This window comes from Sarcophilus harrisii, chromosome 1, assembly GCF_902635505.1.
Source record: "Sarcophilus harrisii chromosome 1, mSarHar1.11, whole genome shotgun sequence".
In the NCBI taxonomy this organism is placed as follows: domain Eukaryota; kingdom Metazoa; phylum Chordata; class Mammalia; order Dasyuromorphia; family Dasyuridae; genus Sarcophilus; species Sarcophilus harrisii.
The window spans coordinates 687664128-687689105 of record NC_045426.1 but is presented as its reverse complement, the minus strand read 5'-3'; the positions used below and the strand labels follow the sequence as shown (position 1 = coordinate 687689105).

General features: G+C 44.5%; 1 protein-coding gene across 3 annotated transcripts in view; it reads right to left on the bottom strand.

The window, feature by feature from the left end:
• The window catches only part of ATP2A2 (ATPase sarcoplasmic/endoplasmic reticulum Ca2+ transporting 2), a 52927-nt gene extending 31171 nt beyond the window's left edge, over nucleotides 1-21756 (bottom strand). For all 3 annotated transcript variants that reach the window (XR_004231285.1, XM_031948562.1, XM_031948561.1), the window contains exons 1-5: nucleotides 21639-21756; nucleotides 20693-20710; nucleotides 20521-20603; nucleotides 13706-13810; nucleotides 9848-9986 (exon numbers count right to left, since the gene is read on the bottom strand). Coding sequence is in view for 2 of the 3 variants with exons in the window: in XM_031948562.1 (XP_031804422.1) it covers nucleotides 9848-9986; nucleotides 13706-13810; nucleotides 20521-20603; nucleotides 20693-20710; nucleotides 21639-21756 (463 nt within the window). In the remaining variant the exon portion in view is untranslated. The remainder of the gene's footprint in view (nucleotides 1-9847; nucleotides 9987-13705; nucleotides 13811-20520; nucleotides 20604-20692; nucleotides 20711-21638) is intronic.
• Between the last annotated feature and the right edge of the window lie 3222 nt (nucleotides 21757-24978).

The following is a 24978-nucleotide window of genomic DNA, read 5'->3' as shown; positions in this document are numbered from 1 at the left end:
CCCTATTGGGAGATTCCTAGATTGGATTCTGCTAGTTAATGCTCCACAAAGGACAATCCTTAAAGTTCAGTACTGAGGGGCCTATGCTCTCCCCCTGTATTTTATTTGGAAAAGACTTACTCAAAGGAGGTTGACCTCTTAATTCCAAATGATTTGCCATTCCATTCAATGGTTTTGTCAATGATCTGGAGGGAGGACAAGGTTATCAACTTGATAGCTGACACAAAGCCTGGACCGACACACAGGACAAGAAAATCAGGCTCCAAAAGGCCAAGACCGACAAAATAGAACAATGGGTCAAGCCCTGTAATATTACATTTATTCTGGCTGAATAGTAAGCACTATATCAGGTTTAAAAAATTTTCTATACAATTACAGGATTGGGAAGAGAGTAGGTAGCAACACCTGCCATGTCTCAGTTCCGATGGTGGAAAAAAAAGATCATGTCCAGGCCCCTCCCATCCTTAAGAAATGCTTTCTTGACCCTCAGATCTCCTCAGAGGCATCCTTTCTTTCCTTTTCCAACCAAATTCCTACCGCCTCTTTTCTTCATTAATCAGAATGTGCTCCAGTTATCAATGATCTGGAATTGCTCAACTTGATTGCCCGACTCAGCTGACTACCCTCTGGCACTGGTCCTCCTCCTTCTCAATTTCCTTTACCAGACCATTCAAATCCATAGTGTGAACACCTCCAAATTCTAAGCGACTCCGAGGTCCTGCCTTAGGCTTCCTTCAATACTCTGCTCCTTCCTCTCTAGAGGAAAGGTTTTATATTTTTCCCCTACAAAGATGATTCCTACCTCTATATGCCCAATTCAAAGGTCTCTGGAGCTCTAGCCCCCCAACATCCACAATGTCTTGTAGACACTTCATGAATAAGGACAAAAAAAGCACACATCTTTCTTCCATGAGCCTAATGCTTTTCTCTCCCTTAACTTTTCCATTTATCTTGGGGGCTAGAAACCAAGGTATGCACCCAGGATTCATGCTCCAACCTCCCTTCCTCACCCTGCAACTACCTTGCATAGAAAACTTTATCTCTACACATCTGTGCACACCGCCTTCCCTGGGACCTAACCCATGGCCCAACCTCATAAGCCTCCCACAGTAAAATTGATCCCTCACTCTCTTACCACAAGGCCAGCCCCAAGGTACAGGAGAATGCTGGCCATGGTGCCACAAGCCCAGCCAACTGGTTGTGGGACTGAACTAGATGGACAGGACCCACTTGAACATCTTCGATCTTAAAGCTTCCCTTGGCCTACTCTAAGTGCTCCTTCTTCACTGTTTTCCCTGCTTCCCATCTTTTCCTTCTGCCCAACTTTATACAAAGTAGATAATTAAAATTCCTAAAACAGAGACTTAATCATTTCAAACCCTTCTCAGCAACCTCAAGTGGTTCCCTACTACCCATAGGATAAAATATTGTTTTAACATTTCAAGTCTTTCAATGGTTTCACCTTAATTTTTCAAAACATGACTGTTGCCTCATCTCTCATCAGGCTGTACTGTTCTCCCTGCTGCCCCAAACTTGGGTACCTTCCTCAGGGGCTCAGCTCCATTTAGCTTCCTTCCTTCTCCCCCATTACATGGCAAGCAGCTTGAGGAAAGATTTTTGGTTTTTGTATTTGTATACCCAGTATTTAGTACAGTGACTGGCACACAGTAGGGGGAGATCCTCTCTGGGAGTCCCTGCAGGACCCACCTCTATGCTGTACCCGACGGCTTGGGAAAGGCAAATTCCTAATCAGGCTGAACGTGGACTGTAACTCAACTGTTTAGGCTTAAGGAATATTTCACTCCTGATACTCAAGTATTTTAAATTGGGTTTTTAACTCTTGAATCAACTCTGAAACTTTTACTACTGAACACTGGCATTAAAATGAAGGTCAACCAAAAAGCTGAAAATCACAAACTATAACCTATTGCTTAATATAAATTTCTAAAGTGAATGTAATTAAGTGTGTAATTAAGTGTAATTAAGAGATACAATCTTAAATACAGACCTGCTTTTGAGTCTAAGAGATATTTAGGAAGCCACCTGAGGCAAAGGACCCTACAGAACCTGGCCTTATTGGGGTCAAAGGTGAATAATCTTCACGGTACGCTCAAAATCCCAACAATCCACAAGCCTAACCATGAAACTCCTGGGGTGATCTCATCTTTCCTTCTTTCTAACATGCAAGGAAATGCTCCTGTAAGATTTTAAAAGTCCCACATGTTCATTTCTCCCAAAAATCAGGTCTGCTTTCTGCCATTTCTGTTAATTATCCAACAAGACAGATGTCATCGGTCTGATTAAAAAAATGTCAAATTTCAAAAATAAACACGTGCTGGTTATTGTCTTGCTTTACCTGCCAACCTGTTTTCTTTGCTGTCTTTGCAGTAGCTATTTCTGAGATTCGTTTTTTCTCCTTTTCTTTTTGCTTTGCCTGTTTCTCCTTAGAAAGAATGCTGGAGGATTGCACATATTTTAACCTATATCAGATTGCTTGCTGGCTTGGGGAAGGAGGAAGCAAGGAAGGAAGGGAGAAAAATTTAGAACACAAAGATTTACAAAAATAAATATTGAAAACTATCTTTACATGTATTTGGAAAATAAAATATGATTGTTAAAAAGAAAAAAAGAAAATGCTGAAACACAGTCCCCAGCACATCTAATTCATTAGGAGTTTCAAGCAAGACCACCCTTCTTCACCAAAGATTACAAAGGTCTCTTTCCAAATCTGGAGGATTTGGATACAAAATAGCAAAGTCTTCATCTCCAAAGTAGCTAATGTGTACATATACTAGTGGAAAAGGCCCAACTTCTAGCAATTAGCCATGGGACCTTGGAACCCAACATCCCTGATAGCATTAAGAACTAGTCTGTGATTCCTCAGCATAGAGAGTTGGGTAACTCAAAGAGATACACAATTTCTAAAATGTCACATTTTTGGCAAAAGGGCAACAACTTTCTATCTGATCCTCATTTAATTTATTACTTTGAATCACATAAATCAAAAGATTTACAATTATTGTAAAAAAAAATTATCACTAACTGCCAACATACTGGGTCCAATTAAATTACTCTTCTTTACTAAAATGGAATACACGGAAGAAAAAAACCTACCTAACAAATTTAAGTGAAATCTTATTAGATTATCTGTAATCATTTTGCAAATCTCGAAGCACTCCAGAGATGCTAATTTCTGATCTGGCAATTGGGGGTGAAGGCAATTAGAATGAAGTGGAAAACTTTGCTTATTTCTACCATTCAAGTGGGATATATAAATATCACTGGCATTCTTGCTTCAATAGGTATCCCAGGGAGACATATTCTATCAGTTCCTTACATGGTCATCTTTTTGCAAGCACCATCACAGGCTAGCTATTTCAAAATGCTTAGATTGGAGATGCAGAAAATGCAGTCTTATCTCCAGGACTGGATAAAGTTCGCTAGCAAACACCACATCAGCCCCTTCTCACAGCCTCAAGGATTGGGCTCTCCTTTGGACAGTCAAAATGTTAATATATTTTTTCGCAAAACTTTTAGTTATTTTGAATGCCTCAGCACAGTATCAAATGGAACAGCTGTACAGTCTATTTCAAAGATATTGCCATCTGTCCAATTTACCTGCCAGCTTACTGATAAGGCTAACCCAATAGTTACTATTTATATCAATGCCTGTAAGTTGTGGCCTGATTGCCAGCAAAGCCAAAATAACTGCCTTATGCACTTTAAATTGACACAAACTCCTTCACATAAAGAGAATTTTCTAAATACAACAGCCATAAGTAGAACTTATTTGAATACACATATAGCCGTATTTTTCTATATCAAGTTGAAGACTTCATCCTCCCTACCACTCTTGGAAACTTTATTACACCCAACATGAACTATTATTCTTTCATACAAAAAGCACTCAGTAAGCATCCACTATGTGCTAGGCACTCAGGTACAGAGACAGTAACACACATTCCCAGCCCTCAAGGAGTTGACTTTCTATTGGGTCATGTTGGAGGTGGGAACAACTAGTTCCATGGACTACAAGTCCATAAAAACATATGGACACAGCAGACACAAAGTTCTTTGTGAGAGGAGGGCACTGCGCCTGGGGACGGAACAGAGAGAATCAAGAGAGGCTTCCTGAAGGAGGTGACACTTGAGCTGAGCTTAGAAAGAAGGAAGGCATACACAAGGGGAAGGTGAGGAGGCACATTCTAGTCCAGGTCAAAGTCGGCACAAAGGCCTGGGAAGGCAGGGCAGCGCCCTCCATATGCCAAGTGCTGAGTGTGGGGGGGCACAAAGGAACTAGAAACAGATGAAGGGCTCTGAATGCCAGGGGAGGAAGTCGGGATCAGCTATGTGGGAGATGGATGGGGAAGGGGAGATCCCATGGATGTTGGGAAGTGGTCTTGGCAAGAGACCATCAATGAAGGGATAGGAAGAAAAAAGATATCTGAGAGATCCACACTGGTGGTGCCCTCGGCAAAGAAACGGGATGTGACAAGGGATGGCTGGAACTCATGAGCCCTGCGAGGAGCCACCTGGATGGAGATAGTCAATAGGCTCCAAGTGGGGAGCAAAACCGCTCTGGGATGCTGGAATTAAATGGCAGAAGCTGCTTAGGTCACAGCCATGGGCGCACCTCTGCCTGGGGATAGACTGAAGAGAGACCAGCCAGGGAAACCTGGCAAAGGGAAGGACCCTGTCCTAGGTGAAGGCAAGAACAAGGGTTGAAAAGTGCCAAAGACATCACTGGGAGCCTTCAGAACAATCTCAGTTGAATAAAGTTGGAAACCAGATGACAAGGAGGTGAGAAGTGAGTGGGAGGTGAGAAAACAGAGGCAACAAACAAGAGTCAGCTTTTTCGAGGAATGTGGTTGTTAAAAGCAGTCAGGACACTTGTTTGCCAGGATGTTATGGCCAAGAGAAGGGGAGAAGGCACCGATGAATAAGGAGAAAATAACTTGTAATTACCCAAATATACCTTACAAATATTAGCAGAGGAAGACGTATGCTTTAAAAACATGATGAGTAATAAGTCTAGAGACCAATTGAGTTTTGGGTAAAACATGTCTCAACAGGATGCTCACACCTCTCAACTCAAGTCCGGTAAGACCACAGTCATGAACCAGCCATCCCCCTCCCCTCCCCCCAATACGTGCCCCAACATCAAAACAACCCATATTCTCTTAGGGATGGGTTAGTCTTTAAGGAGAGTTGTTAATCTTCATGTCAGACTTTAGGATGAAAGAATAAGAAATATCTAAGGAGGATTCATTTCAGGAGCTGGTACAAGGTAACATATTCCCACCAATCCAGAAAGTAAGGAAGCTACCAAGGCAAGATAAAAATACCAAACCTTGCAACTCTTAAAATTTTCCATGACTTGGATATTTCGTTCCAGAAACTCCAATGTGCCAAAAGCCCACTGGATACCAATTGTGGCTGCTTTTGTTTCCATCAAGCAGTCACAGGCTCTTCTTTTCACTTTTACTGTACTGGCCTAAGTATATCTGTACTCTCAAAAAATAATGATTTTTTTTTTTTTTGGGGGGGGGTTATATATATATATATACAGACTGAAAAATGATCACAAGTCAGATTCAAAATACTGATCTAAAAGTAAGTCACCTTCTTTTATATCAGAGCAAATTAAAGGCAACACCAAAAAGTCAGCACAAGTTAGAAAGAAAGCCCAAGTGGGAAGTGGAGCTATGTCTGCAAATCAGCGGCCACCTCCCTCCAACTAAGAACTTTTGGGGAAGAAGGGGAAACCTGTCCTGGGGATTGTTCAGGACTGAAGAGTTAGAGGTGAAGGGCTCTGCAACAACACCCTTGGCTACAAAACAGGGGTCAGAGATATAAGCAGCACCAGCTTCCTTTACCTTGCAGCAATTGTTGTAAAGCTTCTGCTGGGTTATGAGGTTGAACTAATCAAGCTCTTGTTAGGGTACAAAAGAGTTTGGAAGCAAATCTAAACTGCCCTTACAAGTTAGCAAGTCCGGACGTATTGTCCCAAGGGCAGCAGAGAAACTGCCAGAGAGACCCCGAGTCACGCTGAGTGATGTGAAAAAGGATGGAAGAGAAGGGCACCAGGGCATTTTCCTCAAAGGGGGACAAGTTTGGTGAACTCAACTAACTCTTTAGCAAAATTCTAGAACATCTAATTAAAGACAGACAGCAAATAGTTAACCAAAACCACACCAAGCAGGATCACAAAGGGTCAACATGGGCAGCACCAAGAATGAGTCACTCCATAACCTCAGTCTCCTTTCTGATAGTTACATGGAAGGCTACGGATACAGTTTACCCAAACCTCAGAAAAACATCTTTATAAAATCTCTCTAACCTTTGTAATATATTGTGTATATATATATATTCCTTTGTAGAAGGAGATGCGAGCTCTCTCCATCAGAGTGGAGTTAAGTGAATTTTAGACTAGTTCAATGACTAGACCTAGAAGAGTCTGGTTGCTAGGTCTCCAGTGCAATGAATGCCCCTGGGACCATGGCTTGGCCCCAGGCTATTTAACTTTCTTATTAATGACCCGGGATAAAGGATACAGTTTCTTGGAGCAAGAGATTGACATCCACTTCTATCTCCCTGTACCTTTCACATGATTCTCATCCAGGGCATAGAGGGTTCCTGAATGCTGGAAGCCTTCCATATCTTCTCCTGGCCTAGAAGGTCACCAATGAAGTATCTGAACTGTCCAACCATCAACCCTCACCCTTGCCATGTGACAAGTCTAATCCATGTCATCTCCCCACTGACATCTTTAATGCTTGTTCCTTTATGAAGGAATAAGTTGGTTCTAAGTCACTGATTAGACCCACCTACCTACCGTACACTTCTCCCCTGCCTCATATATTCATTTTCAACTCTTTTGGAGACTGTTGTATTCACTGGCAAGCATTTCTTATTTGTGGGCCAGCCACATGTTACACACATGCACACACATACACGTATTCCTGTATTACATAATAAATCCTGTAACATTATATTCTGGTGCAATCTGCCACTTATACCACATGATCTATATTAAAAATGCATTTTATTTTTGATAGAACACACCGGCATTTTTTCCACTTTCAAGATCTCTCTCTTGACTCATCCAGTGGTCATTTCAACATGGAAATTGTTTCAACACAGAAAATGTTTCTAAGTCAAGTCTTTTGTCCCTTATTTGCAAAGTGACAAAAACAGGAGAGATGCAAAGGTTCCTTAGGATAAGAACTAGGATTTGAAAAGACTCACCAAGAGTCTTTTCCCAATCTAAGAACCATTGAGCTGAACTGAGTAAATTACATTCATCCCTATTTACTTTCAAGTCTTCATATGACAGTTCAAAAAAATCCACTTCCAAAGTACAGGGTGGAGGAGGGCAGCTAGACAGAAGACTGGATAGAATAGATATTGGGGCTTTAATGAACAACAACATAGTATGGTGCCCCCCAAGGCCAAAGAAAGTAGTCTAATACCATATTGAGAGCCTAGGTTTCAAGGGAAAAGCATGTCTCTCTTCTCTGGCCTGATCAGACTACAGGTAGACTCTGCTTTCCATTTGGGGAACCACATTCTAAGTAGGGACTGGATAAGGGGAGGAGGGCAATCAGCATGGTAAAAGGCCTTGAGGGGCATAAAAGTGAATTTTCAAGTATCTGAGGGGCTCTCTTCTAGAGAAGGGATTACTCGAGATCACTCTTGCCCTAGAAGGCAGAACTAGGAAGGACAAGAGAAAGAATGTAATTTAGGCCTGCTCTAAGGATAAGGGCTCTTAATAATTTCAGGAGCTGGGCGAAGGTGACTAACCCTGGCCACTAGACAGGTGGTGGGAATTCCATAATGGTCTCAGTAAAGAGCCATGCTCCATGCCCTGAGCTTATAAAACATCCTGCTATTCTGTGACTGCCCGTTCTTGTTCTGAGGCAGCTCAGCTTTCCTAATGACACTTTTAAAGGACATTTTTACCTTATTCACTGAAAACAGGCCAGTGCTCCTTTATTTATTTATCCCTTCAGAAGAGATTTCCAGAAATTTCTTCTCCTTTGTCCTCTTCTGGAATCTCTTTCCCAGGGAGCTTTTGAACAATTCCATCTACTGATGAAATCAAGAGCAATGGCTCACTGATTCAATGTTTGAATGGTCTCACCAGCTAAAACTGGTTAGGAATTAGAAATGGCTTCAGAGCCTTATCATTAGGTCTGACAGAAAATGTGTATTCTGCCAGGAAGCTGAAAAGGGACTTATTAAAAAAAAAAAAAAAAAAAAAAAAAAAAGGAGTAATTCACAAACCCTTAAATTATGCAGTGTGACTTAACACATTCCACCCACTACATTTTATACAAAAGCATCAATGACAAATTTCATTTCCTTTGCTCCTTTGCTAATAGATGTTCCTCCACAGAGGGGTAACAAGTCCTGAACTTCATGTAGGCAGGCAAAATGAAGGGGCTTGAATCCTGACTTGTCCCCCTACTAGCTGCGTGACCTTGGAGGAAGTTCTGGAGCTCTGTGCCTCAGCTATACAGCACCCACCACTTGGGGATGTTAGGAGGAAAACTCTAAACCACAGTGCTAAGAAATGTGTGGTTGTCCTTTTTAATTCAAATAGTGACTAAATCACTTCCCCTTCCTGGCACCATTGATTCGGCTAACTCTAGTGCTCAAGTCACCAGTACTGACTGGTTACAATATTAGTGCCCGGCTGCGGGAACAAAGCCCCCAGCTGATGCTATCTCTAGTTGCAACTTCCTTCCCAAGATCAGTTGGAGGCTCACCAGCACAATGGGGAGCTGAAGAGGGCGCCATTTTGGTAGACTTAATTGAAATGACCTTCTGCTATTAACCACTCCCCTCTGGCCAGACCACCAGCAAATACTAGTGAGGAAATAATCATGAAAATAAAAGTCAATTAAATGGTAAACTCCTTCTAAAAGGGGAAGATCTCATCCACACTAGTCAAGAATCAATCAATAAACAAACATTTATTTAGGACACAAAAAGACGTAAAAGATAATCCCTGCCTTCAAAAAACTCCCCAAATTGGGAAAAGAACAAATACAAAGAAGAAAGCTAAATCACTGAGAGGAAGCACTACAACTGAGGGGGTGGGAAAGGTTTCCAATAGAAGATGGGATTTTAGTAGGGACCTAACCCTCTCCATACAGGTGACTGATTCATGACGCCAAGCGTGGTGGCCCGACTTTTTTTTTTTTTTTTTTAGAACAAAAGTTCTTTGGCATCCACTTAGGACCAAAAATTGAACAACCCTTTGTGGCCTCCGAGTTCAACTCCTATTTTACAGATGAGGAAACAGGGGCGTGGAGTTATATTAATAAGCTATTCTCCAAGATAATATTTAAATGGATTTTTCATGAGAGAATAATTTGTAAGAGATATATTGTCCCTTAAACCCAACTCTCATGGATAAAATCAAGAACGGGTTTTTTTTGCTGGGTTCTTTTTTAAACATTGTACAGAGAATGAGAAAAAAAGTCATGTCCTTTATTTTCAAAGCCTTCACACGATCACCACATCCCAATAAAAAAACGTTAACAATTTCAGCACCATTCTTGAGTTTCGGCATAAACCAGACAAATAAGTAATTCAAACAAATTTTGTACAGAAAACTTTGTAGTCAATGGGTAGGGGAAGATGCCAAAACACTCTGAAACATATAATTCAGGAAACAGTTAGGCTCTGTTTTGAAGCTGGTCTACTCCTAAAATGCGATAATAAGATAATTCATCTATGCAAGAGCACTCATTTAGGTGTAATTACAGATAAACACACAGACTTAAGCATCAGAAAACACTACAAAAAGCAGAATGCTTAGATGCACCCGAGTACTCACCAGCTATTTCCACAATATCCCCAGGAACTATGTCTTTGGCTTTGATCCGCTGGACACTCTTCCTGTCCTGACGATAAACTTTACCCATTTCAGGTTCATATTCCTTAAGAGCTTCAATTGCATTCTCAGCATTTCTTTCCTGTAAGACAAAGATTATTAAATGCCTATCAATGAGTAGTTTATAAAAAATGGAGGGGAAAAAAGATATTTCAAGAAGTGTTACTGATGGCAATGTCACCATTAATTAACAAAGTAAAGCCAGATTATGAACTATTAATTTCTTACTGTCACTTCATTCCACTTCTAGGCCAAAGAGCCAATCAAATTTAGAACTGCTAAATCTAGTTAAAATTATAGTCTGGAAGAATGTTGGAGACCTAAGTGGTCAAGATCATTGTGATGAAAATTAAGTTATCCAAGACTACTTCAATCTCATACTACCAAAAAATTTCTATGATCTGATCAAACAGACTGAGGACAAGAAAAAAAAACAACAGCATCAGTTCTTGGATACCCTCAACCCTGTTGTCACGCATCATGGACATTTTAGGAAGTCAGTATCTATTTGGAGTTCCCCTCAGATCACAGAATGAAGAGCTGGAAGCAACCTAAGATATTATCTAGTTCAATTCTCTTATTTTATAGTTAAAAGTGGCCCAGCGCCATTAAGACACCTATTCAAGGTCACACAGACCTTCTTTCAAAAAAAAAAAAAAACACCCCTTTCCACAAACCCCAGAAATGCTACAGACATGTTCTATTTATCACAAAATGATCCAATTTACCACATTTCATATTAAGCTTAATCTCAGAAAGTTATTTTGTCAAGGACATTCCCCCTCCAGTTAATCCTATACATGACCCTCAACTTGGTTTTTATGCAGAAATCTCAAACTCCATCAGTTTCCTATTACAAGAAAATACAAACTCCTTTCAGATCCAAGATTCATCCTGTGTGATTTCAGGCAGTTCTCTTAGTGATTCTGGGACCACTTTCTTTATCTATAAAATCATAGGCTTGAATTAAAATTCCTCTAGGATTGCGTCTCTCAATTTTCCAAAACTGGATCTCTTCTGTATTCTTAAATCCAGCCCACTTGGCCCCTTCTCTGTTCCTTATGTCTCATTTATGTGCCTTTGAATTTTAATTTAATTCCTTTAAGGAACAAATGCAGCATCTACACCAAGTCTTCACTGACCTCTTCTCTGACCCCTTCCCCTACCTAACTGCTAGAGCTCCATCCTCTTAGCTATCGCAGTCTTTATTCTTTTTTTATTCTGTATTTTTTGAATATGTGGTTTTCATACTCTGTCTTTGCATCCCCAGTGTCTAGCTCAGTATCTAGTACAGAGCAGAAACTTAGAATAAATGCTTCCTGAGTAACTGGGGCCACATTCTCTCCCTACTCATTTGATGACCAGTTACCATAATTATTACTTTCATGCTGGCTGATAATGACCAGAGATTCTCCCCCTCCCCCCAACTTTCCCATCTGTGTCTGCTGAAGGGTACCACAATGCTTTGCGTCACTCAGTTCTGGACATCTGTGAAATCATCCTTGTTGCCCCGATTCCACAATTTCTACCTTATACTCACATCACCTCTTGGATGAATTCCTGTAATAGCCTAATGCTCTTCCTTACTCAGGTCCCTACACAGTCTAACCAAAATGGCCAACTGATTTTCCAAGCAGAGGCCTGACCACATCTGGCTGACCAATGTATCTCTTCCCTCCCCACTTCCCCCAACTAACTGACTTTTAGGAATAGGGACTGAGACACAACTCCCCTTCCAACCTTCTGTTATCTATTAAGATTAGCCCTCTTGTTGCATTTCCAAGATGTCTTTCATATCTAAATCTTCTGATACACCTCTCACTCAGCCTCTCCAATCCCTGAGTTGCCAGTATCTCACCCACAAATGGACTTGTGTAAACACCAGTAATGTACCCATTTCCCCAACTGAACAGAGGTTTTGCGTGGGCAGACTTGTTCATCTCTTGTATTGGTTGGCACCAATCACGGCACATTTGTGGTTCAGTAGCGTCTCACTCTCTGTGACCCCATTTGGGGTAATCTAGGCAGAGACACTGGAGAGGTTAGCCAATTTCTTCTCCAGCTTGTTTTACAGATGAAGGAAATGAGGCAAACAGGGTTAAGTGACTTGCCCAGGATCATCCAGCTAGTATCTGAGGGTAGATATAAACTCGGGGATTTAAGTCTCCTGACTCGGGCCAGTGTTACATCCACTGCACCATTAGGGGTCAACAACAACAAACGCACCTGGAACATAACAGGTGATTAATAAATGGTTACTGATTAGGTATGCCTCACTCTTCCAATTCATTCATCTGTAGACCACAGGTATAAGAATTGGCTAGGATCTTTAAAAGGCTGTTTACATGGGGCCTAAAGAAAATATACGAATATACTGAAGTTATGCTAAATTAAGAAAGTTCAGATGCAAGAAAGAATCTTGCAATTTAAAGTAATCTTACTTACACAAAAACTCTTAAAAAGCCAATTTAGACATTCACATATTAGGACTGCTCTAAGTATGCTTGTGTGGAGAAGATGCACACCTGTGTTAATGTGTTACAGAGCCTAGATTTCAAAGCCCAAACCAATAAAGTTACACTGACATAACCCCTTTCCCCAAGGAGGAATACTTTATTCCTCATTGAGATTTGGGGGGAAATTATGAGTACTGCTGCTGTGGTAAATTTAAGAAATTTCCTCCTTTGTCAATTCAGGCAAATTCACACAGTCACTTCCCTTTCCCTACATGTAGGTGAAAAGCTTCATCACACGGCTAAAATTTAAATAGACTCTTGGGAGAAAGAGCAAATAAGTCACACTTTAACCATATTATGCTCACCAAAAATGAGCAAAGCTTTCTCATTAAGAACAAGGAAAAGCAACATTCCAAAACATCTAGAAACAAAAGGCCTGGGGCAGCTGGGTGGTGCAGTGGATAGAGCACCAGCCCAGAAATCAGAGGACCTGAATTCAAATCTGGCTTCAGCCACTTGATGTCTGCTTACTGCATGACCCTTGCCAAAATAAAACATAAAAACCACTGCGCACACAACCTCACACACCTGCATGCACGTATACACAAACACACAAAGGCCAATCAAAGCCAATTAACACTTGGCACCTTCCCTACCACTATTTAAAAAAGAAGTTGGAGGAAAAAATTGGGGGGGTGGGATGAGAGGAGACCCTGACCTAGAGTAGGGTAGGTCAGGGAATAGGGAAGTAAACAAAAAAAGAAAGAAGGGGAGAAGCGAATTCATAAATGACTATAAGCCAACCTCACTTAACGGAATAGAGAAGAACATCTAAAGATGGGGGATTAGAGTGCAAGAATATATTCTATAAATATAAAGGATGATATATTGTCTCTTTGGTTTATGTGTGGTACACTCCTTGTGTATCCCCAGAGTTTAGCACAGAGCCTGACATAAAGATTTATTGAGCTGACTTAATAAGCCACGAGCACAAGCTTGCTGAGTGATTGGAGGGGAAGGGAAAGGAGCATGCTGTTACACCATGAAGCATAGGCCAAAATCACAAACTGATGTTGAGGTCCTAAAACTATTTCCCAGGAGTCAGGAAAACCTAAGGAAAGTGATCTCCTAGTTCTCTGAAAAACCAGGTAACTTCTTAGCAAGTAATAGGAAAGAAAAAATGTAAATTAAAAAAATCACAAGAAGGGAAAAAAAGAGTTTGTTGCAGACAGTAAGACAGACTGCTTCTTTTTATTTAATCCCTTCAGAACATTACAGATCTTAGATTAGAATGGAAAGGGATATGCTGGGTTAACACCATCACCCAAGAGTTACAGGTGCTTACCTGCCACACACCCACAATGGCATTGGCCACTAAGATAAGCAGGATTACAAAAGGCTCCACGAATGCTGTGACTGTTTCTTCACCTTCTTCAAACCAGGCCAGGACCTACAAAAGAAATGATATTTGCTGCAGTGAGCAGAACATGCAGTATTCCACTTTAAAGTACCACTTGATTTTTCTTCAACATTCTCCAAAAAAGCCCAAGAACAACAGCAGGGTGTTTGCAACCAGCACCAGACTACTTAAGACAATTCATGGATACTTGGTGTCACCAAAACCACTTTGAGTGTTGAGCATCAGCAGAAAAGACCATCACATTTGAATTCAGGGGAGCCAGAGCAGCAAGCTCCCACTACCCTCGTCTGACCCTCATCACCTGAGGACCTTACCGCTTGTCTCTGATATGCCCACCCCATCTCTAAGCCAACCTCTTGCTAGAAAAACAACAATATCCTGCAAAACCTCCATAGCTCTCCATTACATACAAGTACAACCAACTTGGGCCTTCCTATCTTATCTTATCCTCTTTTCCCTCTGCTCCAACCCAGCTGAGCTCCTCACTGCTCCAAACATATCCTGTACTTGATATAGAACTGGGCAGACCACCAGTGCAGATAGCGATTCACACCTCTATCCATCCATCAATCCATCCATCTCATGACTACTAGATTCTGCTCATGAATACTGAGATTCTGCTCCCTTAACCCAAGAGCAATCCCTTCCCTATCCAAGCTGTCAGAGTACTTTGTACCTCTTAACCCTTTCAATTATTAACATATTAAGCTTAAGCAGTAAGAGTTACAACAAAGGACCTTCCTCACACCCACCAGCAAGCAAAGGAGACAGGCTCACCTGGAGTCAGAGCCTTATGTCCACCTGTTCTGTTAGACTCTACTCTCCTTGAGTACAGGGTTCAAATCTTACTCTTCTTTGGAGCTCTCCCACGGTTTACCAACCAGTCACTTAAGAAAAGCTATATAGCTAAAACACCACCATCTGTTCCTATCCCAAAGCAGCCAAAGAGGGTGAGAGAACTTAGTAAAGAAACAACCTTGTTATTGGTCTGAAATAGTTTGGATTAGGAACTAACGGTCAGCAGAATGTTTTGGGCATGGGAAACAAAAACAGTTGTTAAATTAACAAAGATGATAATATACTTTTTAAAAAATGATCATCTGTGTCTGATCCAAAGGGGAAACAAGCAATAAAAATTATGCTAATAAAATCAGCTAATTAAAAGTGATTTAAATTCAGTTAAGCAGTAGATAGGATCATGTTAGATATGAGAACAAAAGCAACCAATGATATATTTTTAAAGATCTGGGATTTTTACCCCAATTTTGTTGAATTTTTTTGTTTGAAATTTTATTGAATGCTGGTTGAGAATAAAACTACTAAAATAGTGCAGTGACTTTTTTTAAAAACAGGTTTTGTTGGTAGCTTTTCTTTTTTCTTCCCCCTGTATCTCTCCTCATGGAGATAACTTTTATAAACAGAATTTTTTTTTTAATAAATGATCAGATATCTGCAATATTAGGAAAAGAGTTTTTTCAAGAGCTATGTTATTTCAGACCCATGGGCACACACCTAGAGTGATTAGGAGGCCATTGGTTAACAATGTCAGGCCAGGAGTCAGGAAGACCCAAGTTCAAATCCAGACTCAGACACTTCCTAAGGTGTGTAATCTTGGACAAGTCATTTCACCCTGTTTGCCTCCGTTTTCTCATCTGTAAAATGAACTGAAGAAGGAAATAGCAAACCTCTCAAGTGTCTTTACCAAGAAAACCACAAAAGGGATCACAAAGAGTTGGACATGACTGAACTACAACAACACAAGTTCAAGCATAAATATAGAATTCCAACCAAACCAGGTAATGACGGGATTATATTAAGAGGAGTGTCTTAAAAATTAAGAGCAGCAGACATTACCCTAAACCTATTGGTGCCAAAGCTAACATTAATTTTAATATGACATGCTATTACCTCTTAAGTTGAGTGATAAATATAAAGAGTTCAAATTAAAGTATCCCAATTTAACTAGAACAGATTCTGAAGAGAAATTCATTCCAATATTTTAGGGCAGATTCTGTATTTTAAACAAATATTAGTAACGGTAGCTACTAAGAGTTCAAATGATCTAGTTAATAGACAATGCATATTATTTTTGACCATTTTTGGAATAGCAACAGAAATACCTGTCTAGAAAGCTAGCCACAAGAAATCGGTATGGTTGATCCAATGGGCATTTCAATGCTTACTATTTAATGAATTCTAAGGGCAAGGCATAGAAATAAACATGGGGGAGAGAGGCAGAAACTGGAATATAACCAAATTTCCAAAAAGATTCTGAAAATAAAGAGGCAGGCAGATCCCAAGGAGAAAATGCAAAAGGGCCAAGTTGGGCCTAGGAGGCCGAGACACAGAGCCCTGTTCCTAGGCTCTGACACACAGCACACTACTGCAGGCCCTGAGGATCAGGCCTAGTGCCAAAAAGGCAACTTCTCTGAGGAAGTGATAAATTGTGATGGATGCAAGATCGCAGCTGCTCTGCTGCTAGCTTTCCAAATGCTTGCCAAGGAGAGTGTATTAGAAATAGGAAACTTAACTTTCCAGCTAAGAAAAAAAATTGTTGGACTTGAGGAGGAACAAGGGCCTTTCTTAAAGGTCAGCAAGGCATTAGCAACTTGAAGATAAGCTTCGCACCTTGTTAGAGGGAGGATGAATTTCCTTCTTGGCAGAAGGATGTAAGGCACGCGTTTAAGTAACAAACTACAGGCCTTTCTCGGCTTCTCTAGTCACTGGTGCCTTCCAGACTAAATTTACCTTCCATGTACTCTGCATGTAACTGTCTTTTGAATTAGAACATAATCTTCTTGAGGACAGGTCAGGCTTTTGTATTGCCAGCATTTAACATCTGTGCTTAAATAAAATGTTTGGACCTACTGATTGAGACTTTTCTCTTCAATTTCAAGGGCAAGATCGTGTTAGTTTAATTAAAAAATGTTTTTCCTATAAAAAAGTTTCATTGTGTTTTTCCTTCCAATATGAATCTATGACTTAGCACAAGACTTATTAGATGAGTATTTTGGAACAATAAATGATAACATACTGATTAATTGCTGATGGATAAAATTCTTGTAACAGGCTTACCTTTAAGGACAGAAAGTAGCTGCTAATTATTTCTATTGCAAATAAAATTAGAATAATGGAGCCTTCCATATGACAAAGAATGAAAGACTTCAAAAGACAGGTATAATTTATAAATTTAAACAAAAAGACAATGTTCTAATTTCAGACTATAAACCCACAGGAATCAGCATTATTAACCACACTAGAAGATGAACACACACAACTAGCTTGTTCTACTGACCCAACTATTTCTTTGAACCTGAATATATATAGCTCTCTCTATTCCAGGACCTGGGGAGACAGGGAAGAAAAGGGGGCTACAGGAAGTATCAGTACTGACACATTAAAAAAAGAGGAAGGCTCGAGAGGTTCATGATAAAGACCAATCATAGGCTGGAAACAGATTGGAGATAGCAGTAAGAAACTTACAAAAAGCAACATGTGAGGTAATTGGACCAAATAAATCTATGGACAGCACCAAACACTGACCCCTAAGAACCCCAGGGTCACTCCATTTACATATGCGTGTGCACACACACACACATGTATGTGTGTGTGTGTGTGTGTGTGTGTCCCTCTCTGATGTATATACATAATCATTTTAGCCTGAGGTCCTTCTCAATATATTCTTTGGTGAATATTGCAGCTAGATGGCATAGTGGACATAACACCAGGCAGGAGTCAGGAGGACTCATTGTTCTGAGCTCAAATCCAGCCTTAGTCACTTCCTAACTGTGTGACCCTGGCCAAGTCACTTAACCCTGTCTGCCTCAGTTTCTTCATCTGTCCAATGAGTTGAAGAAGGAAATGGCAAACCACTCTAGTATCTTCACCAAGAAAACCCCAAATGGGGTCACAGTCAAACATGACTGAAATGACTAAACAAATCCCTACAAATCACCTATGTAAAAATAATCACAATTTCCTCTATTCAACTATGCCAGAAGATTAACTAGAATTAACAGCTTCTCTGATTTAATGTCACGCAGTCACAAGAAACATCACATTATTTTTTATAATCTAAGAACCTATTATACAACAAATATCCCCCTATCTTCTTATTAAACAAGAATCAAACTAAGCATCACTATTTTAAAGGAAACTAATATAATGATTCAGAGCTGAAAGAGACTTTGAAGACTGTCTAATCTAACCTCTTTATTTTATAGATGAGAAAAAATAAAGCTTGGAGACGAGTTCATTGGCTCAAGCTCACATAATTACTAAATAACAGAACCAAGATTCGAACACATAACAAAGATTCATTATGCTATAGCCTCCAAAGAATCAAAAATCAAAAAAGATGGCAATTCTGGACATTTCCTAGCAGGGATACCCCAAGATAAGTGGAATGTTCCTTCCATGGGTCTGTAAAGGTTAGAGAACATGAGGGTACTGCTTGAAATACTAGGAAAAAGACTACATGAATTCCAAGAAACCATTAAACTCTATTGGAATTTAACAATAAACTTTATTTAATAAAATAAATATCCTTTCAACATCCACCACAAAATAAGTTTTAAAGTATACCATTCTAACACAGATAAGACTCTCTCTGAGAGAAAGATTATATATTTGAAAGGGAACAGATTCTGAATGAGACCCAACCACCTCCTCAAGCTTCCAACACTAATCCCTGTCTTTTTTTTTTTTTTTTTAAATACCAACATCAACTACTTAGGAGCTAAGATTAATTTTGCTTCAATGTATACATGACCATGCTTCTAATGTAACATCTCAGTAGGGGAGGGTAGCCGCTCATGAAACCCAAGTACAAATTTCTCTTGGCCCAGAAATGAAATTTTAAAAACCATCTTAGTCATCTAGAAATATAAAATATTCACCAGTCTAAATATTCAGTCTGCCTTGTTTTATGAGGTTAAATCAAATTCACATTTTATTCTACTTCAACAAATTGTGATTAGTTCAAGGTAAAGCAGGCAAAGTCATTTCCAATGTGCTTTAGCTGCCTACTGTTTATTCTTTCTATAAACTATTCAGGACTATTAGCAGTTGCTTAGTCCCTAAATGAATTCACACAGTATTTGAAGTTAAAAGCTCAAGTGAATGTTAGTGGTAACAATCTGCTGAACCTTCTAAACGGCAAATTGATTAATCTGTAACAAAGAGGATTCTAATTTTCTTAAGATATATTGGAGTTAAACTATGTAATTTAAATTTTTAAAAAATGAGGGAAAAGGGACATAGGAGGCAGTTGAGAGCAATTCAGTAGGCTCAGCAAGTCATCTGCTGTGATATCATGCCTCAATTTTCCTCTAAGAGAAGAATCCAAGAACCAGACCCTAAAGGTAATTGATGGCACTCTCAGGATAATTATGACGTATACTACACTTAGTGGGAAAAGAATCATTTTAGACTTAGAGCACTAAAATTGTGTCTGCCAAATGTTTGCTGCTCTGAGAGCTGCCATTTGGAAAAACAACTCAGGACTACTGTTTTAAGTCACTACCTCTGCCTATTCCTCAAATCTCCTTCTGCTGAAAGATGAGAGAAAAGACAACGAGAAGAAAGATGAGGATGGCCCCTTGGGATTGCTGATAGCACACCCAACTGCTCAATGATTCATCTCCAGTGGGTCGTTTGGGGGTTTTTCTAAAGTTAGGCCCGTCTGAAAAGCAGAGGCACACATGCTGCATGAACAGATGCGGTCATATCAGAACCAGTTCTTCCTGTCCTCAAGTTGGGGGTAGGGAAGAATTTTTTTTTTTTTTTTTATGAATGAGATTATTTTATTTCAATCCAGAGAATCACGTTCTCAAAGTTTTCCTTCTAAATCTGTGAGGTTCTCTTTCTATCACATTTAACAAATATTCTCTGGGCTCAAAAAAGAATAACCCACATGAGAATTTGATGAAGAGAACAAATTGGTTAATAACTTATCAAGAACACATTCGCCCCCATCACCTCCGGAGGCTCTTATTCTTTGCATCTCACTCTTTGTTTCTTAGCAACCCACCAGCTCTCGAATGCAAACCTAGACTTCCCAGCTCACACAACCATAAACTGCCCAGTTCAAATATTTTGTCTATAGAACAGGGTAAGCTGAACTCTGTCCTGTCCATCTGAGGACTTCTATCTGTTTGGTAGTCAGTCATGAAAAGGGGAGGGGGGGGGGGGGGGTCTGACTTAGATGAACATACTACCACCCTGAAGGTCAGTGACCAAATTTGGTCAAGCACAGAGCCATCACCAGCGTCATCATTCTTGTCACAGTCAGAACCAACTGTCACCTTGCTATTACCAGAAAGGGAAAACAACTGGAGAATATACTTTTGCTGAGTGCTATTTACAGATGACAATGACCCCATCATCATCTTCATGTGATCTTACAATTTGTGAATAAGGAGAGCCAAAATTTAACAATAAAACGAAATTTAAAAGGCCTAATAATAATAAAAACTTTGGTTTCAGAAGCTTATTTGGCTCGACAATATGTATTTGGAAAATCCAATTGGCTTTAAATCCCTTAGTTTAAAAAAATCCCTGACTGATGCATCCATTTACTTTGCAAAAAATCCCTAGTTTACATTATATTAAGACAAACGGCTAACACCAGGGCAGTACATCTTTGCTTATCCCCATTATCTGCTCTCAGTTGTACAACTTTCCTCCCTGCCACCTTTGGCTGACCAATACTTTTAAAAAAGATGATTTTGTATACTTACAAAAGATATGCAAGCTGCCAGCAGTAAAATTCTAACTAATAAATCTTCAAACTGTTCAATGACAAGCTCCAATAAGGTTTTCCCTATAACAAAAAACGCACATTATAATATAGTTATCTTAATTGCTTCAGCAAGAAACAATGAAAAAAAAACTTTTCATCAAATGACTTACCTTCTTCTGCTGGCAGTTCTGTAGAATGCAGAGATTTGCAAGGGAACAGCAGAAAAAAGAAAAAAAGACATTAACGTTTGGTTCGTCTCCGAGGAAAATTGTTAAAATTAAACATCCCACCTTCTAGAAGACAAAACCTTTAACCAGACCAGGGACCAGCCTCCCCCCAGCTGACAATTAACAGAGAGACAATCTTTCTTCGCGTTAATGACCTTGTGCTGTATTTCAGAGAAACCCAGCCCGGTAAGGCAGGGACCCTAAAAAGGAGACATTTCGGCCAGTCCCCGCGTCCTGCCAGATGTGGGGGGGGGGGGGGGGGGGGGGGGGGGGGGGGGGGGGGGGGGGGGGGGGGGGGGGGGGGGGGGGAGGTGTCTTCTGGGGAGTCCCGAGCCCTGCGTCCGGGGCAAGCCCACTGCTCCTGCCCGTCCCCCGTTCAGTTCCATCCCCTAAGAAGGGCTGGAGTTGCGTGGGCGATTCCCCGATGCACAAAAGGAAGGTCACGGATACGGGACCGGAGATACGGCCCGGCCTGCCCTGGCCGCGCGAGCCCCCCGCCCCAGGGGGAAAGGCTCGGGGGAGAGGGATTAACCGAGCGAACCAGCTCGGGTGGGATAGACCCACGAGGTGGAGCCCCAGTCAGCCATCTTCCCTCTCTCTTAGGCCGCCTTTCCAGCCAGATGCGGACTCCACACGCCCAGAGTGCCTCCGCAGAGGGGGGGGTCGGGACCCCGTAAGGAGGGCGGCCTCCTCCTCCCCCCGGACGGGCCTCGGGAGAAGGGACATGGGAAGCCCCCACCTCGGGGGGTGGCCGAGAGGCGAGGGTCCCCCTCCCCTGCCGCGCCGAGCGAGCGCCGGGAGAGGGCGGGGGAAGGGCGGGCGGGCCCGGGGGGCGCGCGGTGTCCCCCGGGGCGGAAGCCCCCACCCCCTCGCCGCAGCAGGCACGCACCGTTGGAGCCCCAGCGCTCCTTGAGCTTCTTGACCTGCTCCAGACTCAGCCCGGTGCTCTCGTTGACGCCGAAGTAGCCGAGCACCTCCTCCACGGTCTTGGTGTGCGCGTTCTCCATGGCTGCGGAGCCCGAGCCCGCCCGGGGCCGCCTCCGGCTAGGACGCGCTCGGCGCGGCTGGGCAGCAGCCCGGGCTCACGAGGCGGCGGGGGCGCCGGGCGCGGTGCTTCCCACCCCCGGCGGCAGCAGCAGCAGCAGCAGCAGCAGCAGCAGCCCCAGCCGCGGCGCTGCCTCCTCCGCCGCCGCCGCCGCCTCCTTCCGCTCCGCCGAGCGCTGAATCACCCCACGGGCGCCCTCCCCCCGCGGCCCCGGGGCAAGTGACGCCGCTGCCCGCCCGATCGGCCCCGACCCGGGCCCGGGACGCTGCCCTCGGCCGCCAACCGCCGCCCGGCCCGGCCCGGCCCGCGCCTCGAGCTTCGCCCGCCCGCCCGCCCGCCGGGCGCTGGGCCCCGCTGTGGCCGCGGCTCGGGAGGCGCCCCGATGCTCCCGCCCGGGGAGCGCTATCTAGCCGCGGCGGCGCTCGCTGCCTCGGCGGAGCCCCCACCCCGAGGGGCCGCGGCGCCGGTGACCCGAGGAGGAGACTGCGGCGAAGGTGGCGGCGTCGGGGACGGGAGCGAGCGGCGCGGCAGCGACGGCGGCGGCGGCGGCTCTAATAGCATTTATTCGCTGCTGCCTCCCCTCTCGCCGCCGCGGCATGTGGACGCCGCTCATTGGCCGAGAGGCACCAGCGCGGCGCCGCCGGCCGGGCCACGCCCCCTGCCTCCCCCTGCGCTCCCCTTCCCTCCTCGCTCCTCACCCCTGCCCCTCCCTTTCCTCCTCGACTCCAGCCCTCGGCCGCCTTCTTCACCCACGCCGCCCGAGAGGACGCGCTGGCCCCACCCCCTCCCGCCGGCTGCGAGGGCCCGGATCTAGGCTCCAGGCGCCCACGGCGCAGGCGCACTGCGGCCACCGGCCTGCAGTTCCGAGCGGGCCTGGCGGGAGGGCTTCAGGCCTTGGGCCTCCTCGTGAGGAAGCCCCGGCGCATCCCGTCGTGAAAAGCCGGGAGGGCGCCGGGCTGGTCGTCGGGCCCCTTGGGGGCCGCGGCTCTGGGGTTCGTGGCCTCGGCCCCCCAGGCCCAGGGCTCCCGAGGCCCGGCTTTCCCCCTTCCTTTCCCTCTTCCGTGGGTCCCCTCTCCCCCCGGCCGGGGTCCCCGGGAGGGCGGGCGCCCCACCGGTTCGCTCGGGCTCTCCAGAGCCCTCTAAAGGACCCCCGGCGGGGGTCCCGCCCGGCCCGAACCAGGGGCCCCCGGCCCCTCAGTTTGGGGGCCCCCTCCCCCGGGCTTTCCCCGAGGGCCGGCTCCTCCAGGGGTTTCGGGCGGGGTTTAAACTCCTCCCGCCCTGTGGTCCCTCCCGGCCTGGGCGGGGGCCCCCACTCCCAGCCGGCTGGGGGTTTGGTCGGGATGGCCCCCCTTTTGGTTTGGTTTCACTGGTTCCCCCGTCTCGGTCTGGGCCCCCCCGATCTCCCGGGTCGGCCAGTTCCCCCCAACCTCCCCGTCTGGGCTAGTTCCCCAGATCTCCCGGTCTGCCTAGTTCCCCGATCTCCCGGTCTGGGCACTAGTTACCCCCCGATCTCCCGGTCTGGGCACGTTCCCCCAGATCTCCTCCGTTAGTTACCCCAGATCTCCCGGTCGGCACTAGTTACCCCGGATCTCCCGGTCGGTGCACTGTTACCCCAGATCTCCCGGGTCTGTGCCTAGTTCCCCGATCTCCCGGTTGGCCTGTTACCCCGATCTCCCGGTCTGGGCCAGTTACCCCGATCTCCCCGGTCTGGGCCCGTTCCCCCAGATCTCCGGTCTGTGCACAGGCCCCCCGATCTCCCGGTCGTACTTTTTGATCTCGGTGCCTAGTTACCCAGATCTCCCGGTCTGGGCACTAGTTACCCCCCGATCTCCCGGTCTGGGCACTAGTTACCCCCCAATCTCCCAGTCTGGGCACTAGTTACCCCCAATTCCCGGGCACTAAGTTCCCCAGATCTCCCGGGTCGGTCCTAGTTCCCCGATCTCCCGGTCTGTGCCTAGTTACCCCCAGATTCCGGCGCACAGTTACCCCAGATCTCGGTCTTGCACAGTTACCCCCATATCTCCCGGTCGGGCACTATTCCCCCCCAATCTCCCGGTCGTGCATAGTTACCCAAACTCTTAGTCTTGCCCATTACCCCAAACCCCAGTCTGTCACTGGTTCCCCAGATTCCTGGTCTTGTGCATTGGGTTCCCCCCTCCCGGTCTGTGCATAGTTTGATCTCCCGGTCTGGGCACTATTCCCCAACTCCCGGCTGGGCACTGTTACCCCTAATCTCCCAGTCTGTGCACTAGTTACCCCAGATCTCCTTCTGTGCGTTTCCCCAGATCTCCCGGTCTTGCCTAATTACCCCGATCCCGGTCTGGGCACTAGTTAGCCCCAGATCTCCCAGTCTGGGCACTAACCCCATATCTCCCCTTGGGCACAGTTACCCCGATCTCTCCCTGTCTGGGCACATTTGATCTCCCAGTCTGTGCACTAGTTCCCGATCTCCGGGTCTGGGCACTAGGTTACCCCCAGATCTCCGTCTGTGCACTAGTTACCCCGACTCCCGGTCTGTGCACTAGTTACCCCGATCTCCCGGTCGGTGCACTAGTTACCCCAGATCTCCCGGTCTGTGCACTAGTTACCCCCGATCTCCCGGTCTGTGCACTAGTTACCCCCAGATCTCCCGGTCTGTGCACTAGTTACCCCCAGATCTCCCGGTCGGTGCACTAGTTACCCCCGATCTCCCGGTCTGGGCACTAGTTACCCCCGATCTCCCGGTCTGGGCACTAGTTACCCCCAATCTCCCGGTCTGGGCACTAGTTACCCCCAGATCTCCCGGTCTGTGCACTAGTTACCCCCGATCTCCCGGTCTGTGCACTAGTTACCCCCAGATCTCCCGGTCTGTGCACTAGTTACCCCAGATCTCCCGGTCTGTGCACTAGTTACCCCCAGATCTCCCGGTCTGTGCACTAGTTACCCCCATATCTCCCGGTCTGGGCACTAGTTACCCCCCAATCTCCCGGTCTGTGCACTAGTTACCCACAAATCTCTTAGTCTGTGCACTAGTTACCCCCAAATCTCCCAGTCTGTCTACTGGTTACCCCCAGATCTCCTGGTCTGTGCATTAGTTACCCCCCAATCTCCCGGTCTGTGCACTAGTTACCCCGATCTCCGGTCTGGCACAGTTACCCAATCTCCCGGTCTGGGCACTAGTTACCCCTACCCGTCTGTGCACTAG